Here is a 20,462-nt window from a genome sequence, read left to right as displayed (position 1 = left end):
CTGCAGCTCCAGCTCCAGGGGACCTGACAGCTTACACAGACACAACACCAGCGCACATAAATATTAGTAACTAACATGAGCAGAAGGTGGGAAGGAGAGGGAAGAAGAGGAAGAAAGGAAAAAAGCAAATGAACAACTCTTCAAAGAGCCCCAAAGAGAGCTGAGAGGTTATTCTTAAAAAGAATGATTGTGGCTTACTCAGAACCCCGTCCATGTCCTCTGCCTGTGGGCACAGCAAAGACAGAACTACCTTAATTCAACAGAAGTTTCGGAGAAAAAGACATGGGGGTCAAGGTGTGGTTTCAGATCAACCAAACCCCCGTGAGTGGTTTTTCTAAAGTGTGGCTCTTCACTTTCACAGGCAGACTTGAAAGTGGGTCTGTGTCCCCATAACACACAACAAACGCCCGTTGTCATCTCTCAGGGGACTTTGTATCTGGGCCCTTCTTAACCATTGTGTTTTGTTCTGCAGCAGCACAGTTAACACGATGTTGCTCAAACTTCTGCTAACTCTTGGTCCTCACTTGGAAAGTTAGGACAGCTCATTTTGAAAAAAAAAAAATAAGATTGTATTTTTTATATTCATAAATATAAAAGGAGTTTATATTCATAAGATATTTTCCTTCTAAACTGGTTGAGAAAAATCCAATCAAATTAAGGTTTCATGAACACGTAAGGTTTCCCAACTTTCTCAAGAGGTCCAGCCAAATGCGTAGGGCAACCACAAGAGGAAATCCGGTGATTAAATATTCTCTCCTGAGCACTGGGCTTAGCAGAAGCTACTCAAATCTACTTCACCAACCCCCGGGACGTACACTGGTGTTCATTCGGGGTTCAAAGTCACCCTCTCTGCATCGGCTTCACCAAGAATCCCCGTTGTATTTGCAAACAGGATGCTAAGAGCCACGCTGTGTCACGCTGTGTCATTCACGACTTGTGGGTTTCCAGGAGGCAATGATTTCATTGGGCTTCATTTGAGAAGCAAAACTTCACTCTGAGTCACCGGAGTCCCTTCAAGTATTAAAAGAGAGACAAGTGTGCCCGCTGAACTAAGTTCCCTAGCCTTGTGACCGCACCCACCCTCGGTCATTCCCTTCTGTGATCACACCTAGGCAGTACCGCTTCCTGAGCCCCTTCCCAACCTCAGGGTCAGTCACCACCTCTAGGGTTTGTGCTTACTCTGGGCCCCCGACTTCAGTGATATCTCAAGATAATGGGGACTACAAGCCGTGGAACCCCCTCATATCTGCTCTTTCACCTCCTCCCCCTTTCTTTCTCCTTCTTCTCTCCCTTGGACAGTATCATACTGTGATTCCCAGGCTGCCCTTGAAGTTGGAATCTCCCTGCCTTGCCCTTTCAAGTGCTGGATCACATGTATATGCCACTGTGTCTAGCATCTCATCATTCTTGAAACCAAAGAGACTTCAAGAACTCTCTCCTCGTGGTTTTCGCCTTTAACCCCGGCACTCCAGAGGCGGAGGTAGAAAGATCTCTGTGAGTTTGAGGTCAGTTTATATAGAGAGTTCCAGGCCAGCCACAGCTACACAGTTGAGACTCTGTCCCCAAAACAAACAAGCAAACAGCAAATCCAGACCTTTTCCACCACTGCAGTTAGAACCGTCTCTACTCCCCCGCCCAAGCTGCATTTGCTGAGGTCTCCAAGGACCTCAGTGCAAACCCGGGAGCCACTTCAAACCCCTCATCCTCTCACACTGAGGAGCACCCTTTGACGCAACTGATCACTTGTTCTCCTTAAAATGCCTTCTCGGTTTCCAGCTCTTCCTCCATCACAGGCCACCCCTCCCCATCCTTCCCCTCGTCTTCTCTGAGCACAGATCTAAGCAGGCACCCAAGGCTCTGGCCTTAAGCCCCTCCTCTTCTCTGTTGCCCTTGCACCTGTGGTTTTCCCACCCGGCTTCATGAGTTTGACCGTGCCACCTGATGGGCTTCAAGACTGTGTTTGGGGACAGACTGCATGGCTTTTCTGCTCTCTGCGCCCTTCTATCCAGCCCCCGGCTTGCAATGTCCCCCTGGATGGGTCATTAACCTCTCCTGGGAATGTACAAGGCCGAGGTCCTGCTTTCTAGGCCCCCCGACTTCGGCTTCAGTTTTCATTCTATTGGTCGCTCAGTCTAATCTTCTGAAAGCCATTGTATATATGCATGCACAAACATACGAGCTTATGTGTGTATTTAACTACGCCCCCAGCACTGAGGATCATTCTTGACCCTTCTCCTTCTTTCAGAGTAAACCTTGCTACTCTATCTAGCTTCAGATGACAGGCAGCTCTGGACCACTTCCTCCTACCTCCATCCTAGTCACCTTGAGCTCTGATCTCATCTCCCGGCTTTTGCCCCCTCCTTTGGTTTCTGCCAACACAGCCGCCTGCCTACTCCTGTTAGATATCTCAGGTCATGTCTTCACTTGTCACCGTGGCTTCCTGTGGCATTCAACTCACTCTGAAGAAACGCCAGAGTTCTTATAATGGACCCAGGATCCTACTATATGTGCCCCACTCCACACCCCACCCCTCAAGGCCCCAGTCACGTCCCCATAGCTTCACATTAGGACCCTGGCACACAATGGTGCCTCTTTGTTCTTTACTTTCCTCATCTATATGATGGGAATAATACTAGCCCCCACACTGAGATTATAAAACAGTTTTTCACTATTTTATACAATGTGTGCCTTGTTCTAGGAGACTCCATTTCCCAGGGCTGTATTCTTCATCTCTCCCGTTTACTGTTCCTATTCACTGTGATTTCTGGTCCATAGGGTAGGATTCTGGTCTGGTCTGTACCATGCAACAGTCCCATCAAGTAAGACATCGCCTCTCACAGTGCCTTTTCAGAGGGAGTTGTCATTGTGCGTTCTTAGACACTTAGGAGTCGTTAAGGAAAACTGGCTGCAGATTTATGTAGCATAAGAATGTGTATATAAACAGATGAGAGTTCTCTTACCTCACGCATTGGTGGGGGCCTAGATAAAATCAGTTAATCGCTCTCAGGTGGCCAGCCTCTCCAAAGTCGTAGAAAGACTCTTGCCATGCTGGGTGGGCATGCTTGTACTATTTTCATGCCCGATCAGCAACTGTAAAAATATTTTTTCTTTGGTAAAAGGAAATCAAGATGCCCTAGTCTTTAAAGAGTGCTTTCATTGGAGCATGATGGCAATGACGGTAAATCCAGCACCAGGCAGACTGAGACAGGAGGATTGTAATGAGTTCAACCAGCCTGGCTACTATACAAGATCTTCTCTCTGACAATCACATGTATATATCTCAAAATCATATGTACAATAATATATGACATATATCAAATGATATAATATATAAAAATAATATATGCAATTATTTTCAAAATATGTATTTCAAAATAAAACCCAGTGTTTTCTCTCAGTGACTTCTGCCTAGAATATTCTCCCCAGTGTTACTCTGGAGGATAACTGTCTCATGGGTAGCCCTGAGCCTTTGGTGTAATGGTGTCTAGAAACACAAAACAGAATTGTTATCCTGGATTTCCCATCAGCTCTAGAAAAAGAACCAAAGAGCCTCAGCACAGCTGGCTTAAGAGTTCCATCCTCATAATTATTTGGAATAGCACTGTTTTGTAGTTGTGGTTGTTTGGTTTTAATAAAAGTGAACCTAGCAGCAGGTCCATCTTGGACGTGCCTCCTGTTCAGTTCTGTTGTGTGCAGAGGATGCTCGAGGCTGGCTGGGGGCAGGGGGAGGCGGCACTGCACTCGTACACAACCCCAACTACTGTTTCTGGCCCACAGTGAGGTGAAGGAAGGGCGGTTGGACTTCCTGTATAGGAAGTGCTCTTTTTCTTAATCCACTGTTGCCTCTCCATTCCTGAGGCGGCCTGGTTTCATGCCCAGTCCAGCGGTTCACCACAGTGCAGTGAGCGTGTGCCTGGGGGTGCCCATTCCTCCCTGGCAAAGATCTGATTCTGTAGCCTCTGGCCACCGGCAGCTCCAAGCCACACCCTCATCGTCATCCCATGAGCACACCAAACAGGTTAGCCTGGCTAGACGGCGGCTGAGGTGTCTTCAGCAGGAGGGAAGTACAGTCATGGACACACCCAGTGACGGAGGCCGGCAGATGCAGGAGCAGGAGAGGAACAAGGACCCAGCTTCCTTGTAGCCTAAAACACATATAGTAACTTCATAGACGGGAGTTTCCTTGTGAGGGTAACACAGTGCATGGACCTCTTTCCGCCCAGTGTGTGTGTATACGTGTGTGTGTGTGTGTGTGTATATACTTGTGTGTGTGTTTGTATATGTGTATATGTTTGTGTGTGTGCATGCGTGTGTGCTGCATGGTATTAGTATGGATGGGAGAGAGAGAGCATGCAGAAGTTAAGCCTGTCTGTGCATGGGGAAGTTAGAGGACCACTTTTGGGCATCTGTTCTTACCTTCCACCTTCCTTGCAATACGGCCTCTTTTGCTGTTCCCACTGCCGCCCTGCAGCCCTGCAGGCCAGCCAGTCCCGTGGCTGTTTTTGCCACCCTGCAGGCCAGCTAGTCCTGTGGCTGTTTCTGCTGCCCTGCAGGCTAGGTGGTTGGAGCTTTTGGATGATCTCCCTGTCTCCATTTCTCATCTCCCAAAGACGGGCTGGGATTACAGATGTGCGTTTCCACGCGCAGCTGTTTATGTGGGCTCCAGGGATCTGAACTCAGGTCATATGATTTGTGGGCCAGACCATTTGCTCTGCCTGTGGTAAGCTTTGTGTACTGTTTCACCTCCTGCCCGCCGGGTGAGCTCCTATCAAGCCGCGCCCTCCTAGCTGTAGCAAGCGCCCATACTCACCCATCAGAGGAACTGCCGTCTAAGTCTGTGCCCTCCTAGCTGCAGGAGATGTAGGCAGGCAGAACTTCCCTGGACATGCTTAAGTGTAGTGGGTTTCCCTATTTCAAGAGCATACCCTACGTGAATTGATCTGACTCTCTTTTCTTAGTCCATCTCTGAGAACTAAGAACCAACCAGCCAAGTCATGGTCCATATGGTAAGGACGAAGCACAAAAACCCAGTCTATCCTATCCTGGGGCCAGCTTCTCTTGGAATGGATTTTGAGCAACTCTTATCCTCTGGAGGAAATTCATCATTCATTCTTCTCTCTCTCTCTCCTTTTTTTCTTTCTTGGTTTTTCAAGACAGGATTTCTCTGTGTAGCCCTGGCAGTCCTGGAACTCATTCGGTAGATCAGGCTGGCCACAGACTCAGAGATCTACCTGCCTCTGTCTCCTGAGTGCTGGGACTAAAGGTGTGTGCCACCATGCCTGACCGAAAAATGATTGATAAAGCCTGGCAGTTGGACTAAGGAGGTAGCTCAGTTGCCAGAGTGTGTCTGCCTAGTAGACATGAAGCCTTGGGTTCAATCTCCAGTAAAGAATAAATCAGCATGATGGAATGTACTTATAATTCCAGCTCTCTAGAAGTAGAGGAAGGAGGATCAGGAATCAGTTCAAGGCTATCCTTGGCTAGAGATTAAGTCTGAGGCCGTGGGCTAGCTGAGACCCTGTCTTAAAACAAAACAAAAACAAAACAAACAAACAACAACAACAAAAAAAAAACCCATGGCTACATCAATAGGCCAGTCATAGTTTGGTAACTGACTTTTGTTTCAGAATTTTGCAAGATCTCTGTAGGACCCAGTAAGTAGGCCTCAAATGGGCAGTAAAAGCTTCGAATACCCCAGCTTGCCCTGTTAGCCTCGGCCCTGTGAGATGGCAGCATCACACTGTGCAGGGAGCAACAGATGCTCACACCTGGAAGACAGGAAACGAGCAGAGGGACAGACTCTGCTGCGGGTGGACGGCTGAGCTGAATCCAGTGAGCAGCAGGCGCTGCTGGGGGTAGACACGGAGCTAGGACTTGCACCTTCATTTCGCAGGAAGAAAGGAGCCAGAAAACCCTGGCTGGCTTTCTCAGCTGCACTTAACAACCTCTATCACTGACTCCAAGCTTCCTCTAGACCAGGGGTTCTCAACCTTCCTAATACTGAGACATTTAACACAGTTCTTCATGTCGTGGTGGCCCCCAACCATAACATTATTTTTGTTGTGACTTCATAGCTGTAATTTTGCTACTCTTAGGAACTGTAATGCAAATGTCTGATATATGACCCCGAAGGGTCACGACCCACAGGTTGAGAACCACAGCTAAACACATTCCCTTTCCTACAGGTAAGATCTGTGTTTCACAGACTTCACATAATTAGAATGCAGGCATTTGCTTTACATATGTCTGCATGTATATGTGTACACACACATATTTACACACATAAGCATGTGTCCCCGTGCATCTGCTTACTGGGTTGTGCATGTCTTTCTGCTTTGTAGGGAATGTGTCTTTGTTTTTGTTTGTACTGTTTCTTATGTTCTTTGTTTTTGCTATCCTCCCTACTTAAATAAAATTTCCAGTTGACTCCATCAGAGTGTAAAAACCCAAGGGTACTAGGCTCTAAGAGCAAAATATTTGTCAAAAAAGCATAAGACAGATTCATCTGTGGGGAGAGACTAAGCAATGTTTTCTAAAGGCAATATACCTATTGACAAATTGGTTTTAAAATGTAGTATCATTGTTGAGTTCTGAAAAGCTGCGTGTATATGTGTATCTCTGTGTAGGTACATGTGTGTATATGTGTGTCTGTGTATAGATACATGCGTGTATATGTGTGTCTGTGTAGATGCATGAGTGTATATGTGTCTATGTGTAGGTGCATGCATGTATATGTGTGTCTGTGTGTAGGTACATGCGTGTGAATGCAGGAGCCACAGAGTACAGAAGAGAGCACCAGAGCCCCAGTGGCTGTGGGCCACCTGCCACCGGTCCTGGAAGCAAACGTGGGTTCTCAAGAGGAGCCATGAGTACTCTTAACCACTGAGCTTTCTCCCCAGACCCCTCATTGTTGAGTTGTTTGTTTTTGTTTTTTTTGAGACAGGATTTTGTTGTTGAGTTTTTGCATTCGTTTAAGTGAAATGTCTTTTATTATTTCTGTTCCTATTGGATTTTTAAAGTATAAAACAAACAAAACAAAACACAAAACACTCCAAACTAGTTTTTCTCATTGTAGAAATGACCAAGTCCAGGACTAGGTGAGGGAAAACACAAGATTTGCCCGCACTGTCTTTATGTGCCAGAAGGAAGAACACACACAGAATGGTGGGGGCTTCCAGGAAGATCACAGGAACTAGCTACAGGGTATTCCTGTGAAGGCCAAATCAGGGTTATTAAGAATCAAAATAATTACCAAGAACAGGAGTTAGCAACCTGACTAAAACAGAGTTAAAACAATGTAAATAAAGAAGGAAGAAGGAAGGCTTTTATGTCACAATACACTATAAATTTACAAGCGTAGAAAAAGCAATGGCTTAGAGAAATCTCCATTTGGCAGTCACAGATGTACTAAAGTTGGTGGAACACGGAGCAGCATGCACGTGCTCACACTCACACGCACACGGACTCGGAACATTGCCTAGAAACACAAGTGGGCCTTCCCATGATTCATTGGTATCCCTGTTGATTTCCCATGACTGTCCCAGGGCTTCCCTACTCCTGCCTTCTCCAGCTCCTTGCTGGGGCTCACATTCCTCGTCCTCCACCATCAAGGAAGGCCACACCGCTGGGCAGAGTCCCCCCCAGATTGCCCCGACCCCCTTTCCTCCTTCTTCCACTGTAGGAACCTTTCTGACATCGCCGACACAAACGCCATGTGATAATGCCCAGGTAACCCAAGGCACGTTCCTATCAACTTAATTACCTCAGTGATTTCAATTCCTCTCTGCCAGGTAACCTCAGGCACTCACAGATCCAAGGGGTTAAGATGAGGGCATCTTTGTGGGACATCCTTGTGCCTGGTGACATCTGAATAATGCGTGCGGATTAAATGGAATTTAATTAATGAATGCGGAATCTATGCCAGTGTCCCCATTCTAACAATTCTGCTGGATTTATACAAGAATTGCTGTCACTGGGCAACATGCAGAGAAGTGTTGGATTTTGTGTTCTCAAATGATTCTGTTTTTCTTTCTCAAGGAATGCTTGAGAAACTGAAAGCACTGAAGAGGGAGGGTCAGGGCAACGTGAGGTGTTAACATTTGGGGACTCCGAGAAGTCTGGCGTTTTGGAGGGTTTATCTCATTTAACATTTTTCTCTAAGTCCATAATAGAAAGTTTTAAAAGCTTAGTCTTTCCTAAGTTAATTTTCTATATCTCACGAATACTTAACAAATCCCCGCATATTGTGACTGACATGGATATTTGGATGAGAAATTTTAAAACCTCATTTGGAAGTTGAGGGTATTGCAACAAGTTGCAAAACAGACATTATATGTGATCTATAGCAACAAGCTATGCATTGGGAAAGGAGAGGGAAATCAATTATATTGAATTGTATACACCTCTTGACTGTAACTTGGAATATAAATGTTGAATGTTCTTGTTTTCTGTTTCAAACTCTATTCTTTAAAAATGGGTCTAGAAGAGGAAGACTGATATTTAAAAGTACTTAAAAAAAAAAAGAGTCAGGTATGGTGGTGCACACCTTTAATTTCAGCCTGTGAGTTTCCAGCCAGCCTGGTCTACAGACTAAGTTCCAGGGCAGCCAGAGCTATATAGTGAGACCTTATCTCAAACAAAAAAAAATATGCCAAATCCCACAAAAAATAGGTAAACAAACAAACCCACATCTTAGTTAATAGTACTATACCAATCTTTATTTTGGAGACAGTCTTGCTGGCCTAGAACTTGCTATGTTGCCCAGGTTGGCCACAAACTCCTGTGTGCTGGAATTACAGTAATGAGTACATGGTTTTATTGTTCTGAACCCTAGGACTGCCCGTGTGTCCCATGCACTTGTGAGCTACCACATGGGTGCTGGGAATTGAACCCCAGTACTTTGCAAGTACAACGCATGCTCTTCACCACCGAGCCATCTCTCCAGCCCCATGAAGTCACTTTCTGAAATACAGGGTCCTGGAGATGCTTACAGAGCCCTGAGACCTGGGTGACAGTTCTTAACGCCTTGGGCCAGGCCTTCTGGTCTGGGCCGGCCCGCTGAGACAGCACTGCCCGAAGCATGTAGCAAGGAGGGCATCAAGTCTCAGCATACACTCTCGCCACGCTGAACGTGTAATCATGGAAATCACAGCTTGCCTCTTGAGGCTTTCTCTCAGGTGCTGGCTCAGCAGCCCAGAAGCTGTAATCCACCATTGGACAGCCCAGCTCTCAGACAGTCCTGTTCAGGCCGAGCTTCTGCTGACCCCACACTAACCTCACACAGAGGCAATGTCGGGAAGAGAGCAGCATCCGTGGAAAAAGTGTCTGGGGGCACTGGAACCGGCAGAGAAGAGATTAAGAAAAGCCAAGACAGCCACCCTAGAGAAGAATGCAGTACTGGGGTTTCCTCTCTCAATCAGACCCTTGTGAATCAGAAGGGGGAGGCACACAACTATCCCAGCAAAGGCTAACTAGGGCCTCCAAAGCTTTCCCCGAGGACATCCAATTAGAAGAGCCCGCTGGTCCTTTACAGGGACCTTGCTATGACCAGTCTAGGATTGGAGAAAAGGAGGCACAGGACTCACAGGGACCCAGAGAGACAAGGAGGGAACTCAGGAGTTAAAGGGAGAACTTGCAGGCCCCAAGCCTTCCTGCCATTTCTGGCTCCAAAATGTCTCCCCTGGTCTCCAGTTGGGGATGGAGCTAGGTGCACACCTGTCCTGTTAATGTGGCCGGCTTTCTCTTCCCTTTTAGTCTGCCGTAAGCCTGAGAACATTTCCCATCTAGACACAGTTATGTACGGAAAGGCAGCTTCTCATTCGCACTGCTACTCAAGGAGTTCAGTCAATTGAAAGCAGCTGGCAGGCCCGTGGCATATTTTATTTATGTGTTTGTGTGTGCATGCATTCCAGTATGTGAGTGCAAGTGAATACGTGCACATGCGGAGGTCAGAGGTCAACTCTGGGTGCTGGTCCCTGCCCTCCACCTTGTCCGATACAGGCTCCCTTGTTGTTCACCACTAATATGGCAGGCTAGCTGGGTACAAGCTTCTGGGGATTCTCCTGTCTCTGCTCTCGCTGTAGGGGCACAAAGATCACAGACGTATGCCACCGTGCCCTGCTTTTGGAAGGTTCTAGAGATTCAACTCCAGACTTATGCTTCTACTGCAAGTGCTGTGCTCAGTGAGCCAAGGTCTCTCTGTAGCCCAGGCTGGCCTCAAAGCATCCTGCCTCGAGTGCTGGGATTGCAGACACGAGCCACCTCTCCCGGGTTCTACCGCAGCTCATCTAGGCTCCTCAGCTGCGTCTCTGGTCTTGGGCCATGTCTGTGCTACAAGAGTTGATTTAACACCCAGTTTAGCTCTGTGAATAAAAACAAATTCTGGATGACAATGAAGATCACAATTTTAAGAAGTTAAAAAAAAAAAAAACCCTCAAAACGTTGAGGCTAGTGGTGCAATCCTGTGATCCAGCTATTCAGGAGGCCGAGGCAGGAAGACCACAAGTTCAATGCCTAATCAGACGACAGGGAGACCCTGTCTTAAAGGATTAAAACATTCTGGATGGCTGTAGTTCAGTTGGTAGAGAGTTTGCCTCGCACACTGTAAGACCTGAACTCAACCCCCAGTACAAATGAAAAGCAGACAGCACTGACTGGTTCTCAAGAAAACACGGCAGTCAGAGGCGCTACGAGCAGTCGTCCACCTGTTATAGCTTTTAACACATTTTATGTCCGCGCACCGCATTCAGGACACACAAGATATAAAGGGTTACAAATATTCAGATTTTATTATAAATAAAATACTGTTTTCTTTTTAAACATAGAAAAATGCCAAGTGTTGCGCTTTAATAACCTCCTGGAAGAGGAAGGCTGTGGAGATTAAGGCAAACCGCTGAAGTGAAGGCACATTTAAAAGGGCCACAGTTGGGATCAAGAGGAAAATTCCATGGGGGGAAAAAATAAAACAATCTATTCTGTGTGACACCCGGCATTTTACAGCAGCCATCCTGTCAATTTTATTACATAAAATACAGATTACTGAAACTATACAATAAAACAATGGCCGTGCTGCAGGAGTGTACTAGGTATTATCTTGTAAATAACTTTCATTTTTAAAAATAAATTTCTGTTTAAAAATATACCACACAGAAGGAGAAGATGAACCAAGCCAAACACTCCACCCACCATGGCCTAAGCCCTGCTGGAGTGGAGCTGACCCAACGGATGATGGTGGTCTGTTTCAGCCATTTTCCTGCAACTGTGACCAACATGCACCTGCTACGGTGGCGAGCACTTAATCAGAGGAACTAGCCAATCAGCACTGAACTTAGCGAGGAAGGGCCATGCCTCTGCTGTGGCAGAAAAGACCTCGGAGGAGCAAGAGTGGAACCTCAGGGGTGCCAAGCCGAGCATTTTGGTGATCTCCGTATGCCCAACAGAGATGGAGACAGACTGAACAGAGTCTCCTCCCTGCCGTCAGCTGCGCCTGGCACCCTAAAGTGCTCAGTCATCACATGCTCCCTACAAAACTGACCCATCCCATCAGGAATGGGAGAGTCCCGTCAGTAAAGTTTCCTAACTACTTCGCCCGGTCACCTGGTGGCTGCTCTGGGGCAGACATGGAGGACAGCATGAGCTACAGCTCAGATGATCAGGCAACAGGGGAGAGCACCTGAGTGCCCTCTCGGGTCTGGCTGTGGAGCTGAGCAGGCTGAGATTGCGGTCAGACAATGAAGGTGCTGCAAACACGAGGCGGAGGCAGAGGCAGAGCAAAACACTGGGGAGCAGGGATGACTCAGGAGACGATGGGAAGGGAGGAGGTGTACAGGTTCCCTGTGCTAGCAAGAGGGAAATCCGAGCAAAGCCGTGAACTGACAGTGCCCTCCTGGGAGGCCTGGGAATATTTACATAAATTCCTTACTCTATAATCATGATAAACAAAAACCATTCACACACAAAAAATATAAATTTCAAATAATTAATAGCACCAGTGTGTCAGATAATAGTTTCTCCCCCCCCCCCCCCCCCCCCCCCCCCCCCCCCCCCACATCAAACGGAGATAAAGACGTAATTTAAAAAACAAACTAGGAAGCGGGGGGGGAGGGGGGGGGGGGGGGGGGGGGGGGGAGGGGGGGGGGGGGGGGGGGGGGGGGGGGGGGGGGGGGGCTCTGGGCCGGGTCTGGGGTGAGGCTTCCAGTTCTGCTCTTCTAGGCAAGGCAGACCCGAGCGCCATCCTTAACCTCTCTAGTTTGTGTTTTCACTGTGATGAAACGATGCTGATAAAACCCTTGCCGACTTCACAGCGTTGGCGAGTATGACGAGGGCAGAAAACACACGGACTAGAACCGCAGCGCGGCACGCACGGAGCTTGAGTGCCAACTGTCCACGGTACAGCTGGCTTACACAGCCTGAGCACCCAGAACTGGCCAATCCATGGCCAGACTTCCTGTGCCTTCACTCAGTGAAGAGCAGGGCCGCGAGAATTCGAAAATGGTTTAGTTAGTTATCACACCGGGAATCGAACCCAGGCCGCCTGCACACCAGCGGGGTGCCCTACCCCTGGACTGTATCCTCAGCTGCTCCCCCTGATCCTTTTTAAAAATGAAAACATTATGAGTTAAAGACTGGTTTAATTTCTTAGATTGGGCTAACTTTGCTTTGCAGCAGCCTAGGTCTTGAACTTCCAATCCCCCTGCCTCAGTCTTTAGAGTAGTTTAGATGACAGGATTTTGTCAGTCAGCCTAGTGTAGACTTTATTGTTACTTTTTTAGCAGCTATAGACAGAAAAGCCCTGAGGATGTAAGACAGAGTTCCATATAATGCATACGCAGTCTCCCGGTCTACCTTGCACAGAGATGCCTTATACATTACGATTAACAAGCCAACACTGGAACCGAATGTATGCTGCATTAAAATTGTCTTCATTTTCTTAACCCCATACTTCCTGCGCGTGGGCTGGAGCTTGAACCTGGGACCCCTGCGCTCTAAGCTTGCATTCCGCCGCTAGGCTTCGCATCTCAGTGTCCTTTCTCTGCCCTGGATCCCGTACAGGACAGCACGAGATGTTTAGGTGTCACATCTCCTTAGCTCTCTGTTGGTTAGGACAGCTCTAAATTTGTCACCATTGTGACGAAGTAAGTGCCTTTGCCATCTCCTTGTTACAGAGCTGGCACAGTCCGGTATGTAACTTTCTAAGTGGCTCATCTCTGTCACGTGAACTAGGACTCTCCCACCCAACCCCCCATGATCCTACACCTGAGAGTGGGACCCATCCCCCCACCTCCTTGAGGGCAGAATATCTGCATAAAATTATTTGTGATTCTTTGGCAGGAGAAATTTATCTTTTTTCCCCACTCAGGTCATTTTTTTTTCCCTCCTCTCATCTCTGCTAGACTAACTGATTTTAGTGTTACTGAGCACCACTGGAAACAAATCTAAAGCCAGTGTCTTCCAAATTGGTGGAATTTTCCATCATTAAGCATTAGTGTTTGGAGGACCTTGGAGCTGGGCATGGGGAGAACACAGATGGCAAAACACAGGCGTCTAGGAGCTGAATTAATCTTTTAGTTCTAAGAGCTAAATTAATCTTTTAGTTAATTGTCCCAAATGACAGCTTCGGAGTCAGCGATCCCTTTGCTAACCTTATATGGAAAGACCTGAAAATGAATAAGGAATTAAAACAACCAAACAGGTAGGATGGTCAAAACCAATACGAATGAATAGCTATGAGCCAGGTGGAAAAGCATCTCTGGCGAGTTTGAACTGGTGCCTCTGCCTGTCTGAAAATGTGCTTTCGGTGTCTCAGGCCATCGGCACCCTTTTTGGCAGGAGTCCTGTGTCGACTCAGGAAGGAGACTATCTTCCTGCTGCTCCCGAAACACGCGTGGGCCTAGCATTAGCGCGCACGCCGGCAGCAACCTGAGCATAAAGACCACACCTCGGCACCACTGTAATTTGCCAAACGGCCAAAAATCTGCTTGAACTTTTCCTTCGAGAGAATCTGCTTAAAATTAGAAAGAGTATGTTTGGGTTTGTTCATTTATAAGAAAACGAGAGGCCAAGCATGCTAGCACATGCCTGCTGCAATCCCAGCATTTGGGAAGCCGAAGGAGGATTGCAAGTTCCAGCTGGGACTGTGTAGTGAGATGCTGCGTAAAAAGTAAAGAGGAAAAAGAGGAGGATAAAGGGAGGGAAGGAGGAACGGTCAGGAAAAAGAAAGAAAAAGGGGAATGGGAGATCATGGTGGGATGTGCCTGTAAAGTTTCTTTCTACGTTTGTCTGGTCAGATCCAACCCATCAGCTCTATTCTACCAGGTTTCCTTCCTTCTTTTTTTCCTTTCTTCCTTTCTCTTTTTCTCTGAAAGTGACTCAGATTTTTCTCCCAAAGGGTGCTGGTGAGATGGCTCAGGATTAAGAGCAGTCTCCTCTTCTAGAGGACCAGGGTTCTATTTCCAGCAGCCACATGACATCTGATAATTGCCTGTAACTCCAGTCCTCGGGAATCAGGTGCCCACTTCCAGGCCTGCCTGTGGCACAGTCATAAATGCATCCAAAAACTCTGTTCACCTAAAAAACAAAATAAGAAAGAATTTTTTTTTTGATTTTTCGAGACAGGGTTTCTCCGTAGTTTTTGGTTCCTGTCCTGGAACTAGCTCTGTAGACCAGGCTGGCCTCGAACTCACAGAGATCCACNCCCGCTACGCAAAGTACAAAATTGCATAGTGTTAAAGGCTATATATGAATCTCAGAGGCAGGTAGGCAGGAGGAAGGGGGCGTGTGGCAGGAACTGTCACAGTGTGGTCCTAAGAAAACCACAGAGCTGAGGATCTGAGGTTGGGAATCCTACTAGGAAATGCCACACAAGGGTCTTCCCGTTCGTACAGAGGAAAGTCTTAAGAGTGGGTGGAGCCACAAAGTGCAGGAACTGGATGGCGCCGGCAGCGGTGTGAAATACTGAGCGGCAGCATTTGCCGTCAGGATCCGGCAAACAGTGATGTATTTTGAAGAGTTCTAAATACAGAACGCTAGAAAAAGAGAATTCGCGCTTAGGGGCAAACATTACACCTCCCTCCAACAGAAGAAGAGAGCACAGATGGAGTCCTAATGATACTGGTTACACCTCATGTTCCAGAAAAATCTGGGGAGGAGGGAATCTGCTTTTCTTCCATTGGTCAAGATCTTAGAGACCAACTGTTTGACAGATAGCTTAACACTAATTCCAAGACTGACACACTAACAAGGCTTGAAGAATTAGGCTTGGAAAAAAAAAACTTAGTGGTTATTGCACCCCTGTTTCTTCTGCACCAAGTCCCATTTATAAAAATATCAAAAGCTATCTAGTGTAGTCGTGAGTGCAAGCTGCCCATCCAGACTTTGTATCAGCTGCCTATGGATCTGAAAATAGTTTATCTTCCTGGTCAATTCATATGGGACAGAATCCTAGGTGTCTTTGAGCCATAGTCTCCGGGAGACAGACACATAACTGGACTCTTTCCCAGGACGGCTCAGGGTCCTACACTCAACAGCTAGCACTACTGGTGGATGGCTACCAACATCTGAATGACTGATACCTTTGGCACAAGGTGTTTATTTCCTTTTGTTTAAAAGAGGAGGCTGAAGATGCGGAGGCACTTTCGTTATCCACAGACGGGGCATACTGGCCATCTCAATGCTATGATGAGGAGCCAAACATTTCCTTCATAGAAACATGAGAACGGAGATAGGTTCTGCTGGTGTTGAGAGGAGGGAAGGGGAGGGGTCTGCCTTGGCGTAAGGTTGCTGGGTAAAGGGCTGACGTGAATGGAAGAGACTTTATTAGGCCAAACCCTTTGTTCCTGGTTCAGGATGTTTAACCTGCTCCTCTTTAAACTCCGACTTTTTGTGTTCACAAGGACAGTGATGGAGAGCAGCAGAGAGGTGGGGGGGTCTGAAAAGTGTAATCTCTGTGTCAAGGCACTGTGGCCTCACGGGCTCCCCTTCTGGGGGCACTGCCTTACGGCCCTCTGGTCACTAGGGCTTCTCAATGGACGGGGTGTTAAAGCAGCCGGACGGTAGGGTCTTCTTGATGTCCTCCAGGTTGTGAATGTCCTTTATGATCTCGTCTATGTCTCGGTTATAGTCCATGATGGCTGCCTCCTGCTTCCGGGCTTCATTCTCTAGGTCAGCCACCTTCCTGTCCAGATCGCTGACCTTCATTTCGTCCTTGGCTTTGTTCAGGGTGCCCTCGATCTCATTCAGCTTGTTCAGGTCCACGGTGTCCAGCTGTCCTGCAGAGTCAGGAAGGACACAAAGGAGAACAGGCTCATTCCTCGAGAACTTTGTCATAAACTAAGGCTAGCAGCTTCCTTGGCTCAAAGGTGCTGTGTGTGCTGTGTTCAAGGGTCTAAGCAGTGCTGGCCTGGCCAACAAGGGCAGGCGGAGTAGATCATTAATATTAGAACAGTTGTAGTTTTGTTCTTGAGAAAATTGGTTTTCACAGAATGTTTTAATTTTTAAATATTTATTATTATTATTTATTACTCTGTGTGTGTGTGCATGTGTGTACATGTGTGTCTGCATGAATGCCAAGGCATATATGTGGAGGTCAGAAGGCAACCTGCAGGAGTTGGTTCTCTCTTTCCACCATGTGGGTCCCAGGGACTGAACTCAGGTTGTCAGGCACCGCAGCAAGTGCCTTACCCACTCCATCTCTTCAGCCCTAACGGAACGTTTTCTAAATGCACAGCTACCACATCTTAGACCTCGCTTATGTTTACAAAGGCCATTTGGTAACACCCAATCCTCTTTGCCAGGTCATATGTGTAATCTGCGGGCCATTTCAGTATCATCAAAGAATATAAAAATCTCTAAGATAGAAGCATATGTCCGCAACTCCCAGGTTCCAGGGAAGATGCACTGGTTTGGGGATCACTTCCTGTTTGTAAATGTTAAGACACTACTAGGAAAATAGAAAATGGCAAATTTTCTCATTTAGTGTAAAAGTTCTCACTTCATCAAACTGTTCTCTGGTTGGCAATGGAGAGATTCTGAGCAACGAAGCATGTCTTTAAGAATTCTTTATTCTACCATGGAGCCTTTCAAACTCCTTAAAGAACCCCACCAGCAGGGTGGACTAAGGGGAAATGGCTGTTTAATTGCACAATGAACCCTGGCCATAAATGACACCCCAGCTGGCAGCTCATCTTCAAATGTAAAGACCGTGGTGTCCTAGTCGGGGCAGCGTCCGGGGATGGCACCTAAAGCACCTGAGCTCAATGAGGCCGGCTTCCTCTTCACTCTAGAGTTGGTGCCCAGCAATGCTGCCAGGCAAGACAGTGGGTACGGCAGCCCTAACTGTGCAGGAGCTAAAGGAAATGTTAATATCGATGAGTTGAGGACTCCGTGTAAGTGGACTCAGAGTCGGTGGCGTCAGACCCCAGAACGGCACAAAGCTCTGGGTGCCGGCAGGAGCGAGCCTTCCGTTACTTACCTAGCTGCTCCAGGAGGTCAGTCAGTTGGCCGAGGAGGCTGCTAACGGAGTTTTTGGCTTTTCTGGCATTGAGCTCAGCTTCCTGAGCAGCCTGTGAAGCCTGCGGGGAGAGTAAACAGCATGACTACCCCTGACGCCATGTTTTCATCGTCTCTAAATATTTCCCTTAGTGAGGCAGCAGACCTATTTTCAGATGTGTCCCCCCCTTCCAAGTGCTGAGTCACAGACCCTCTGCAGGTTTGGGGTGGTGTCTTTCTTCATCAGGTGGAGGGTGTTACTTCTGCTGCATGGAATAATCAGAATTCCTATGTTTTTTGTTTGTTTGTTTGTGTTTTTGTTTTGGACAGTCTTGCTATGTAACCTAAGCTGGTCTCAAATATAAGATTCTCCTGTCTCTGCCTTCCGAGTGCTGGACTGTAGGTATATGCTCCTACGCCTGGCTGCCCTTCCTCACATCCATTCAGAAGAATGACGCTATCTCATTTTCTCACTCCCCACTCCAGAATACCTAGGACAAACACATGATAAAACGCATTAGGTATAATTAGGTATTTTTAAAGTACAGACTGAGTACAGGAACACAACGTGGATACTCTTAGGTACCTGTTTATTTAGAGATGTCCTATTCTTGAGAGTTTTCATAAGCAAAGCAAGGCTTTTCTGAAAATTCTCTGTCAACTGCACACACACATGGAATACAATGGATATTTTCAAAGTCAACCAAAGGTAAATACATTTGGGAAAGTTCCATGAAACCTGAACAAACACACTGGGCATGAGTCACAGGAAGCAGCGGTGGAAAAGGAAGCATCTACGCGTCAGAAAGCAGATGCTCTCACCAACAAAGCCAACAGCAGAGAAAAGAGCTTTGCAGGCCCCACCAGGAATTATTGTTCCTTGTTTTGGGGTCAAAACAAAGCAAACATTTAGGGATAAAAACAATGTGAAAATTTTAAAAAAATAAAAAATAAAAAAGCTTTCACAAAGAAATTATTAACTCAGTTCAAATCACAGCTGCTCTCGGGGAGCCGCATGGGCTTCCGGACGGTTCTGGGACTGGGACACAGGACTCTGCTGTTTAACCGGTGGCCTTCAGTGTCTTCCAGAAAGAACCACAATCCTTCTGATTGAAGACAATATTAGACCCAGGCAATACTCACTGAACTGTGGACTTTCAAAACTATATAAATACAAAAGGGATAACGTATGAAGGCATGGCTTACTGATCCTAAGAAGTTATGTACCAAAACTAACAAAAGTGGATTCTCTTTCTGCTCTTTGAACTAAACCCATATTCCTTTTTGGAACTCATAAATATGTATTCTCTACTTTTCTCAACATGCTTTAAATACAATGCTTCCTTCAAGACAGCTGAAAGGGTAAGTTGCCAATAAGTTTGATGACCTGAGTTCTAGGCCCCAAATCCACATGGTGAGGAAAGAACTAACTCCCACAAGCTGTCCTGGGACAGCCACATGTGTTACAGTGTTACAGCGTGCATGCACACACATGGAATAAATAAGTATATTTTAAAAAGAGAAGCCATAGAGAAACATTGATGTTTGCTTCATGGTAATTTCTATTTGAGCCTCATTTTTACATTAAAAATCGCAGGATAATCCAGCACAAAGTTTAAAAACTCAGCTGTTTTAGTCAGTCATGGTGGTGCATAACTTTAATCCCAGCACACAGGAGACAGAAACAGGAAGATCTCTATGAGTTCAAGGCCATCCTGGTCTACAGGGAGAGCTCCAGGTCAGTCAAGGCTACACAGGGAGACCACCCTGTCTCATAAAACAAAACCCAAAGCTCAGCTGGGTGCATAGAGAGGGGTCACTTCACCAGACCTTGTATTTGCCCTTTCCATCTCAAGGTAAAAATGACCCACAGCAAAAGGCCCTGTTTTGGGGGCCTCTTCCTGACACGGCAAGGGTGAGAGCAAACAAGCTGACGATGTTCACCGACCCTGTGGACGCAACTCAAAACAGCCCCCTAAGTCCTTTCTAATGCAAAACAGAACACCCAGTGAAGAAAAATAGCCCCTCATTCTCCCGTGTACCAGTCAGTCACAAAACCACTCTGCCACAGTGGCCTGCTGTGCGCAGGCACCACAGACAGTGTGCAATGGAAGCGGGTGTGAGGCTGGTGTGAGGCTGGTGTGCTTCAGTGCAGTGGCAGAGAGTGTTCCTCAAATGCCTTGTAGAAGAACCTGGTCTCTGCCCCTAGTGAGCGAGCAGCTGGGAGGACTCAGGAAGGAACTGGCTTTTCACTGCATTCTCCTTTTAAAACAATTTTAATTTTATCCCATGTATGAATCACCTACTCAGCCACATTAAACACACGCACACACACACGCACACACACACACACAAACACACACACTGCTTTTTTTTTTTTTTAAGTGTTCTAAAACTCCAGCTGTGAGGGAAATGTTTTGCTTCTAACTGAGCCGTTTGGGGACAGGGCAATTGTGCAACACCAATACCTGGCAGAGGAGCCAAATTCTTTGTCTTCTACATAAGCTACTGACCCAATTCCTGACCAGAAAATGCAATACAAACCCGAAGTTCACATGGAAAAGGCGTTGTTGGGGGGTCTCTCCCAGTGAGCACCCTCCCCTCTGCCTCTGAACAACAATGGGGAGCTCTTACCATCCCCGCCATCATCATGTCCTGGTCAGCATCGTCTTGTTTCCTCTTCAGCTCATTTTCTGCTTCCTCCAGTTGCCTCAACATAATGTTCACCTCGTTATCCAGATCCGTCACTTCTGCAAAGGTTCTCTCGGCGTCGGCCTTGGTGCCGGTGGCATTCTAGGCACAGAAGGAACTGCTGACCAAAGCAAACCAAAGACCCCAGAGCCACCTTCCCTCTCCTAGAGCGCCTCCTACTCCCTTCTGTAATCTGTTTTGCTACAGCAGAGAACAAACTGTGCGGACTCAGGGGTCTAGAGAGCATGAGATGTGTGAGCAGGGGCTGGTGAAGAGGGAAGCGCTCA

At 47.0% G+C, this 20,462-nt stretch overlaps 1 protein-coding gene across 1 annotated transcript in view; it reads right to left on the bottom strand.

Annotated features, from left to right (window-relative positions):
- Positions 1 to 15,566: 15,566 nt before the first annotated feature.
- Lamc1 (laminin subunit gamma 1) overlaps positions 15,567 to 20,462 on the bottom strand; it is a 111,908-nt gene continuing 107,012 nt past the window's right edge. The window contains exons 26-28 of the mRNA XM_050135338.1: positions 20,119 to 20,277; positions 17,468 to 17,567; positions 15,567 to 16,265 (exon numbers count right to left, since the gene is read on the bottom strand). Of these exons, the coding sequence (XP_049991295.1) occupies positions 16,009 to 16,265; positions 17,468 to 17,567; positions 20,119 to 20,277 (516 nt within the window). The 3' untranslated portion in view covers positions 15,567 to 16,008. The remainder of the gene's footprint in view (positions 16,266 to 17,467; positions 17,568 to 20,118; positions 20,278 to 20,462) is intronic.

The sequence above is a fragment of the Alexandromys fortis genome, unplaced genomic scaffold (genome assembly GCF_014885135.2).
Source record: "Alexandromys fortis isolate MF-2015 unplaced genomic scaffold, M_Fortis_MF-2015_v1.1 scaffold_21, whole genome shotgun sequence".
Lineage (NCBI taxonomy): Eukaryota > Metazoa > Chordata > Mammalia > Rodentia > Cricetidae > Alexandromys > Alexandromys fortis.
Note: the sequence above shows the minus strand (reverse complement) of the source record. Positions and strands in the feature narration are given on the sequence as shown.